Source organism: Physcomitrium patens, chromosome 11 (genome assembly GCF_059467195.1).
Source record: "Physcomitrium patens ecotype Gransden chromosome 11, ASM5946719v1, whole genome shotgun sequence".
NCBI classification, from domain to species: domain Eukaryota; kingdom Viridiplantae; phylum Streptophyta; class Bryopsida; order Funariales; family Funariaceae; genus Physcomitrium; species Physcomitrium patens.
In genome coordinates, this window is record NC_143420.1 from 14,699,111 (window position 1) to 14,709,011 (window position 9,901).

The following is a 9,901-nucleotide window of genomic DNA, read 5'->3' on the forward strand; positions in this document are numbered from 1 at the left end:
TAACATTTGTACATGGTCAAGTCTTAGTAATTATGCTCCCTATCCATTGTTTGCTTATTGTCCTAGAGTTTAAAGGCAGCAAGTTTTTTCTTTATTACATTTTTTCAATATAAGCTACAAAGTTTTGAGGCATTGCATTTTCAATTGGGCTACTATTGTATCTACTTGTAACCTTTCCTATAACTACGTTTATCATCATTGAGCTTAAGGTTACCCCATTAAATAGAAACGTTGGTAATTTGTAGTCTTATCCAAAATCTTTATTTAGATGAAAATTAGTTTTATTTAATTCATCTTCTCTAATATCTAATCTAGAAGTGTATTTTTAGCAACCATAGTTGTGGCCTTAACAAGCAATAAATGCATAAATATAAAAATAAATTTATGAAACAAAACGTAACTTTCTAAACAATTTCATAATGAATGCAATTTGAGTATAATACTAAAGTGTGATGGTAACTAAAGCACTTCATAGAATTTTCTTGAAGGAACACATTGCAATGTTAGTTTTTTGTGTTTTGTCAAACAGACTAGTAATATACATCAATGAATTTTTAATATGTAAAGTTGTGAAAATAATGTGGATGTAAGACCAATTCATGTGATCTTTATATGAAAAGAAAAGAAAGAAGTTTATAATTTAAGTGAATGTTACTTGTAAAGTGTATGACTACTGTTTCAATCTTACATGAAAAATATTTAAAATAAAAAATAATTAATTGGAAGAATCTCAATGAAATAACAAGAAAAGAAGATATTATTTATCCTTGAAAATAGGTAGTAATTTTTTTTCAATATATACTAAAGCACTTACAATGAATTATTTCTCAATGTAAAGACAGGTAAAGGATCAAATACTTTTGCTGCAAAATTACTATCATAATATTCATTCACACATAAAAATAGATTATCTTAATGTAGTGTAATTTCTATTATATATATATATATATATATATATATATATATTAAGTGTGTGTGTGTGTGTGATTAGTCTTGTTTGTGAATACAAATCTAACTTCCAAAATTAAAACAATGGTTCAATTAAATGTATACATATATACACATACACATTTCAGTTCATCCATGTGTTATTAATATTTCATGAATTTCACAATTTGATTCACATGTAATATTACAAAATCATTTGAATTTTACTCTATTTTTTTAATGATTTATAAAGAAGCAGAATAACTACAATGTTGTAATGATATGGCATTTTCATCAACTAAACATATACATCTTTAATATAAGCTACAACATAATTAAAATTTAAGAATCCAATCAATATTAATTTCAAATCCACAAAGTTACATTGTATACTAGTTTTTATGAGGTACTTTCATATGATATAACCCTCATTACTTATTCTTCATATAAAACATTAAAAATCGATATGTTTTAATTTTATGAAAACTAAATCTTATATAACTTGTAATCTATTAAAAGTATTATGTAAAAAAATAAAACTCTTATAAAAAAATATAATTTATTTTCACACCATTTTAACATTTGGTTGTTGTTTTTATAACTCAAACACAGACACCTTGTTTTCAATTCTAAGCTGCAATCATGTGAATGCAATATTTAAAATCAATGTTTGACAATTAAAAAAAAAAAAAAAAAAAAAAAAAAAACTTATCTTTTCTGTGCAATTTGTGAATTTTCATCAAAATTGCAATAAAAATGCATCCCATCTCAAACATTCTGCAAAATCCTCCTACATTTCACAATCAACAAGCAATAATTCCACACGAATCCTAAAACCCTAAACAGAAATCAAAATCTATCAAACTTGTGTTGACTTTCAGAGACGGATTGACTTTCTCCGTTGTCTAAAGAGGCTGACGTGTCCTCCCCTGGACTTGGAAGAGGCCACGTCACTCCCAGGTGTGGACTGACTGAGGAGGTGTCCTCGCCGACCCGGTGGAGAACGAGAGGTGTGATCGGGGGATCGACGCCCGTGAGAAGCATGGCGAGGATAGAAGAAGAATCGCGGAGGAGCCTCACGCGGTGTTACACGATCCATCACACCCACCTTATCTATCGTTGCCTGCCTTTCTCAGCCACTTGTCCTCGCCATCGCTGGCTGCCCCATCACGGGCCAGAACCCCCCGTAGCTCCCCCGCTGCAGCTGTGCACATGTTGCAATTCATCGATTGAGGCGTTGAGAAATTTGTGAGCGGAGTGCAAGTGCTGTTTTGCGGGACTGATCGTTACCAGAGGGGGAGAAAAATGGCGCAGTGCGCGACACAGATGCGGGCGATGACGAGCTGTGGGATGTATGTCAAGGGTGTGGTCGTGCCGGAGAACAGCGGCGTCGGAAGTGTGGGAATTGTGGCCGCGTCGAGGTTGGCCAGCGCGTCGCAAGCATGGCGCTCTGCCGCCGTGGCGCGCCTGCGTGTGGGTGTGGCTGGGCGTGTTGAATCGCCAAGGCAGTCCAACCTTGTGTCAGGTGGGTCATTGTTTTCGTGTGTATTTTTGTGCAGGAGAGATTGTAGTCAGTTTTCGGGTTGGAGAACCTTGCTTTTTTGATGCTCATTGCCCTCGAGTAGTTAGAACTCGGCGCGCGATTTTTAAGGGCATGCAATGTCTTCATTTGTGCGGGTAGATGACAGACGATGATATGAAAATGGGAACTAAATTAGTGTCTGGAGAAGAATGTAGCTGGGGACTCCAGATTCATCTGAAATATGACATTTCCTGAATGGCATTATCAGATACGCCCTGGCCTCTGATCGGAGCATGCGATTCCATGAGGATACTTAGCCAGTCTTTTTGTCAGCCCAGAATTGGGAATTCAAATATGTTATACAGTGTACCTCGATAACGGAATTGTACAAGCTGATGATGAGAGCTTAGATAAGTAAGCAGCATCCTAGCATGGGTGAATGCATAATGCATGAAGCTGACTATGTGGATGGATCCAAGTATTTTGCTCTACAAGATTCGCGTGCTCTTTTCACGTCGTTTCTGAATGCTCAAAGTCTTTTGTCCCTGAGCCCCGTCTTTCAAATGTTGTAATGAAGTTCGTTGCGTATAAGTCCACGCGGAATGCTTCAAGTTACAGTGAGTATAGGTTGTATGTCATATGTCATACGTCTTTCGGTTCTAACACGAGAGTTTCGTTGTTTGGCAGTGAGAGCTTCAGAAGGACCGAACAGCGAGGGGAAGGGTGATGACATGAGCGGATACGGTTTGGGAGGCAAGGGATCCTTCTTCGGATTCGGACGCTTTCAAGAGCTTCAAGTGGGTCGTCTAGCTATGGTCGGCTTCGCGGTGAGAATTCCACCCTTTTCTAACTTCGCCGGTATTTCTCTTGTGCTCCAAAGTCGAGGTCGGCATGTATATGTGTTCGTTTGATGTTACTTCCTCTTGCAGCGTTGTGTTGCATCTGCTCTTAAGATGTCCCATGCTCGAGTCCAGTTCCCCTGCACTTCACGAGTTGACGCGAATTACTTCGTTTGGTACCAAGTATGATGAACCATGTAGAAAGTTGATGATGAAGTCTAAAGTCAAGCGTTAAAGTATCTCCATTTTGGAACCGAATCTGCGGTGTCATTGTGGGCGTTGCGCTGGGAGAAGATATATCCCCTATGTTCACAACGATGTAGCAGACAACTCTTTGTCAGTTCGCTGTAGATGCACACGGTTTTACGTAGTTGTGTCAGGTTGCCTCTGCTTTTAGCCTCCGGCAGACGAAAGGTTGTGCCAATACACAATGTTGTCTGATCATAAGAAACGTTTAACCACTGCCATTTGTGATGAATCAGTATCATCTTTCTCTCTCTGCCTCTTTATCATTGATGTGAAGTCACTCGCTGCGACAGGCTGCTGTTGTCATGGAGGTCATTACTGGCAAGGGTGTCCTCGGGCAACTAGGAATCAACCCCCTGGCTGTTCAAGGACCATTCCTCGCAGGCTTTTTGTTTCTTCTCATCGGCGGGCTGCTCGGTGGCTATGTGGTCATCAACAACCCCCCAGACACCAGCAAGGCTCCCCCGAACGAAGGTGATGGGCTGCCCCGGAATCCTCTCAAGACCTACGACCCTCAGAACATCGATCCTCTCACAACCTACACACGAGGTGGAGTGGTGGACCGACCCAGTGGACAGGTACGACCCCTCTTTTCATTGCATCACCATGCCCCTCTCCGCTCCAGTTGCATTTGTGCTGTTAACTTCCATTACCCTGTACCTGTGGACGCTGTCTAATTACTTCAATGTTTCTGTGCAGAAGGGAAAAGAGCCATATGTGTCTGACCTGGACCTCCCTCCTCCCAAGCAGTAGACTCAACCAACCAGCCGAAAATTCCACATTTCGATTCTTGAATATGCAACATGTAACATAACATTGTCAAGGTCTTGTGTGATGCCGTCAGAAGAGCAGTGAATGGCAAGTTTGTCGCCGCAAATGGAGTGTAATATGTTCCATACATCCTGTGCTTTGGGCTTGATACACTGTTACTCTGTACCTGCCTGGAATATATCTTTGCTTCACTTTTGTGCAAGTAGTGAGAACAATCTTTCGAGCATGTGCTCAGTAGACTATTGCATTTTATTTTTTAGGCAACTTTGGTCAGCAATTTGTTGCTTGGGTCGATGTGTTTGTGTTTTTTATTTTTATTTTTCCACACAGAGCCAGTGGACTGCGAGCGAGTTAGCATGCAACAGCCACAAGGCTTGCAATGCTAATTGGTGTGGGCAATTATCCACTGTACCCAGCATGTAACTTCTCTATAAATATCACGTCTCTTCATTTGATACCTTGTGTAAACATTCTGTAAGCAACGAATGCAGTTCGTAGCATGTTGTACATGTTGAACAAAGAAATACCACTTATAAGAGTGCTTTTTTTAGAATATATATATTTGATATCACAGTAAAAATATTTGATACATGAATAAATACATTGATTGTCAGATTTGTGTGATGTCAGATACAGAATTCGTATTTGAAGCTGTCATGTTTCCTATGTTATAAACTTAAACATTTTAGTTCTTTGATTCCATTATAATTTCAATCCAGCTGGTTGCATACACTTTATTTTTATAAACTGTCGAGTCAAGTAAAATAAATGCGATTCTATTGTTGTGCTCTTTTGTTTAATACATTCAATTCTTTTGACCTGTTAGTTCCACATTGAAGTGTTTATCTGTTTTAACAGCAGTTATAAGTATGATTCGAATTTGAATACTTTCAAACTGGGTCTAATATCATTGAGGTAATATGTTGTGAATAATATATTCTAACCTAAATTTGTTACATTCCAAAGCAATATCTTATGTTCCATACACCCTGCAGGGTATTTGTACATTGTTACCAATTACATGTCAAAAAGAAATAATACATTTTGATAACACATAAACTATTTGGAAGATTCATTAATTTCGTGTTAATTTCATATGAAATTATAACTTCTAAAAATAATTGGAGTATAAGATAGGTATATTAAAACAAATACAATGTAATTATTTATTAAATAAAGTATAGTTTTATTAATTAAAGATAAATTACCATGTTTAATAATTATAATAAAAAACTATGTTAATATTCTTGGGTGTCTAGATTTGATAAATCAACCTTTCAAAGGTACTAAAAATTATATAATACAATATGATCTATTAATATATAAAATAACAAAGAAACATTTTTATTTTAAAAATTATTTAAAATATGTATTAATCTATTTTTTTTTAAAAGTTGAGCAACTAAGAACTAAAAATATGCATAACCATAATTTCATTTTCATAGAATTCATTGTCTTAAGTTCTAATATTTACAACACAGAAAACTAAACAGAATTTTTTTGTCTATTGATGTTAACTTTTCATATTATACTGAATTTTTATATTTTACCTTTACTTTTCATATTTTTAATTTATTGTGTATAATTTACCAATTTAGTATGATTTTACCTTATAAACCTACATTTATTATATAGCAAAAGTAACAATAGCAATTTTTAGTTAATTTTAAAAAAAAGTAAAAAGAAACAATATTAGTTTTATTATTTAAATACTAAAAGCATTTAATTTTTATGGATAAACTTTATTTAAATCATTATTTATACAAAGCATGAATATATATATATATATATATATATATATATATATATAATTTTTTCATTTCTTATATGATTTTTAAAATTATAAAATGATTTCTATAGTAGAGAATTTTAATTTAATTTATTTTTTTTTACTTTTATATATATATAAGTGGTATTTCTTTGTTCAACATGGCAATGAGTAAAAAATTATAAAAAAATAGACAATTTAAATAAAAATATAAAACTTCAATAACATTATATTATATAATACTCCAAATACATTGTTTCTATCATAATTAAAAAAATTTATTTTTTTTACTCATTGCCATCTTTATAAGCTCTATATATATATATATATAGTTATTTTAGTATTCTATAAAATAAGAGTAATCTATAAAACAAAAAGTTGAGGTTTTTGTTGATTGTATGCCACCTATGTACTTGGCTAACAAATCCTAGATGTTTAGATAGTTAATCCATTGACTCTTTTTTATTTTATTTTTTATTTTTAACATATAAATTTAATGTATTCTATGAAAAAATCTTTAAATAGCCAATAATTTGAGCTATTTCATTCATGAAAATCCTTTATTAAGTATTCATCCATGCCACAAATTATATTAAAGCCGAAATTACAAAATAAAATAAAACTTTAATTTTTCCAATTTTTTTTATTTTTTTTATTTGATTCAATTTTATAACTAATTAAAAATAATCATGATAGTTATATGAAAAGTAATATGTAATAATTTAAAAAAAACTGTGATAAATGTTTATTCTAATTTTCATTCAAAGATGGTGAATACCAAATCAACAATCAAGAATACTAAAATACATATTAATTTATAAGATACTAAAAAAAATTTAATATAATTATTAATTAAAATAAGAAATTATAAATACAAAAGAATTATAAGATTGTAAGGACATGTACACCATTTGAATTATATATATATTATGTTTGTTAATATCTTCAAAAGATAAAGTAATATTTTTACATAAAACAATGCTAGTAGATTATACAATAAAATAAGTTTTAGCAACCTAGTTAGTAGATATGTGATCTCTATCTATCAATTAAAAACTCGACTAAACAAATTTAGACATGTCATAAAATAATAAAATTTTAATATAATCAAGCCTAATTTGTATCCAAATTTTATTTATTATGATTATGATTTTTTTTTTAGTTTAAAAAAAAATTTAAAAAAAATTATTATCACTTTTAAGTTTAGACTATATTCTTTCTAAAAGCTGAACTATTTTAAAATTACAAACATTTAGTATACAAGAAAATAGCATCACTACTGTTAAATTTAATGTATTATTACAATATAAATATTACAACTTTTTCACTTGTATAAGAAATAGATGGCACAATAATAATTAAGGCAAAAACAAAACAATACACAAGATAAATTTGATTGCAATAAGAAATAATGAAGCTCTATTTAGCCTTGAGTTATTCAATCAATGAAAGAAGGTAAACTATTGAAAGGAGTATTTAATTCAAAATTCATAACTATTGAATTAAATATATTTACTAAATAAAATCTTTTACAAGAAATAAAATATATGAAAATATGGATAATTTTTTTATAAACAGGATTATTTAATTTCATGATGTCATTATTATTTTAAACCAATCTTGTCAATGCCAAACCAAGACTCAAACCACAATTATACAGAAACTATAGACATCTATTCTATTGATAGATGATTTAATACATTCTGTACATCTTTTACTTTTAATTTAGATATTATCATAAGATTTTGATTTTTTTGAATTTTATATTTAATATTTTTGCATTTTATGTGTATTTTTTTTCAAATCTAATCTGTTCATATGGTTTTTTATTTTATTTTATTTTTTGAAATAAAAAATTATAAACTCTTACTGATGTAAATTATTTTATATTTAATTAGATAATAAAAGAAAGTTTATATGGCCATATAAATTTGTAAAGTTTTATAGCATCCATAGTTCTTTTGTATTTTTTATAATAGTTTTATTTTTCTAAAATCAAGTTTTCTTTTACAGTGCATTTAGATTATACAGAAGCTTTTATTTTTAATTTCATTATTAAGTTCAAGCTTCCTTCTCTTATAAACACTCGAAGTTTCATTCTATTGAAGTTTGAATTTTTGCACTCTTTCTTTAAATATGTCACAACATAAATCATGGATTGTAGAAGCACCTCTAAATTGTTGCTTTTGTGTATAATATCTTCTTCCCTTGCATAATCATTTTGACTTACATGTCTTACAAGAAAAAAGTAAGGATTTTTAGAGTAAACTAAATATGTATATTTTTAAAATAGCCTTATTTATTTTACATTCTAAAAATAATATTCAGATCATTTTTCTATGATATTTGACTCAGTTCAGCTCAATGATAAAATACTTCCATATATATGTTTAAAATATTCCTTTCAAAAATCTAATTAGAATCTACCGAACTTTAAATCTTAAGGTCTAGACTTTTTTTAATTTCTTTCTATTTTAATTCGTTTGAGTTAATATAAAATAATAATTTATAAACTTAATTGCAATGCCGTTAGATGTATACCAAAGACTATAGAAAAACAAATAATTTTGTTTCATACTTTGTGGCTTAAAGAATTTGTAATCAGTAAAATATTTACATAGACTAATTTTTTTTTGTCAATTTCTTTTTAAATTTAAATTTAAATTTTTCATAATTGATTCTTTAGACGCAATTTATACTTGATTGCTTTGTAAAATACATATCATTTGTTGATTAATTTTTTATCTGATTGACTGATCTGTTATTTGAAAATGTAGATCATTTTTGTTTTATAATATACATATATGGTAAAGCATAAAGTAGTATCGTTAATGTTATTAATTTTTTAAATTGTATTTTTTATGTTATAAAAATTTAAACAGTAATACTATTTAAAGTTTATGCATTGTATAATTTTTAGTTTGATATAATGATATACATATAGTTAAATCTATGTAAATATTATAAAAAATAATATAAATATTTTAATTTAGATTATTTTTATAAATTAAAATTTAAATATATATTATATTAATTAAAATATACTTATTATTATAAATTTTAATTCTAGTATAAAAAATCATTTTTCTTATGAAACTTTAGACTGGAGAAAAACATGATTTTTGTGCAATTAAGAAGAATAAATCAAACTATTACAAAATTTATTACCAATAATAAATAAAATTTTAAGATAATAATTTTAAGAATCAAAATTTAAAGAATGATATGATATTACAAGTGTAGATATGTATTATAAGTATAGCAAAATATAATTTTAGATAAATCGTAGAGATACTAATTGTATAAAAAAATTGCAACATTTAAGTGATATTATCTCAATAAGAAGCTTTTATTTTTATTTATAAATATATGTATGAAGCTTTTATTTTTGTTTATATATATATATATATATATATAATAAAATAAAAATATTCTTTGGTAGAGAAGATAAACAGAACTAAAAGTTTAAAAAACATATTTGATATCACATTGCAGCTCCTGTATTAAATTTTTTTGAATAAAAATTAATAATATCATTCTTGATGATTTTAGCTTTTTATACACCTAGACAATTTCAACACCAAATGGATGGGTTTCTTCTAGAAATATAATTCCTACCAAATTATGCACAATTACAAATTTTTGAAATAATTAATAAAAAAATAAGTAATAGAAAATAAATTAGTTTTTTTTACTGTGTAAATATTTTAAATATGTTTTATAAGAGTTTAAAAGTTCTAATTCATGTTCCAAGTATGACGTTGGAAATATAAAACATAGATAACAACTAAATGTAATCTTTATTGCAAAGATTGATATAAGATAATT

The 9,901-nt window shown here is 29.3% G+C and overlaps 1 protein-coding gene across 2 annotated transcripts; it reads left to right on the forward strand.

Annotated features, from left to right (window-relative positions):
* Window positions 1-2,077: 2,077 nt before the first annotated feature.
* On the forward strand, window positions 2,078-4,760 carry LOC112288898 (uncharacterized). Of its 2 annotated transcripts, none has more exons than XM_024533618.3 (4): window positions 2,078-2,452; window positions 3,137-3,276; window positions 3,828-4,112; window positions 4,234-4,760. In XM_024533618.3, exons 1-4 carry the CDS (start codon window positions 2,233-2,235, stop codon window positions 4,285-4,287), a joined length of 699 nt encoding a protein of 232 aa, XP_024389386.1. In that variant the 5' UTR covers window positions 2,078-2,232; the 3' UTR covers window positions 4,288-4,760. The 2 variants fall into 2 exon arrangements, with proteins under 2 accessions (XP_024389386.1, XP_024389387.1); XM_024533619.3 differs by having other exon boundaries at window positions 4,237-4,760.
* Window positions 4,761-9,901: the final 5,141 nt, after the last annotated feature.

Coding starts and splice junctions, on each gene's coding strand:
- LOC112288898 (XM_024533618.3), top strand. CDS start 2,233: ATGGCGCAGTGCGCGACACAGATGCGGGCGATGACGAGCTGTGGGATG. Junction 2,453..3,136: donor GCAGTCCAACCTTGTGTCAG/GTGGGTCATTGT, acceptor GTTGTTTGGCAG/TGAGAGCTTCAGAAGGACCG. Junction 3,277..3,827: donor TAGCTATGGTCGGCTTCGCG/GTGAGAATTCCA, acceptor TCGCTGCGACAG/GCTGCTGTTGTCATGGAGGT.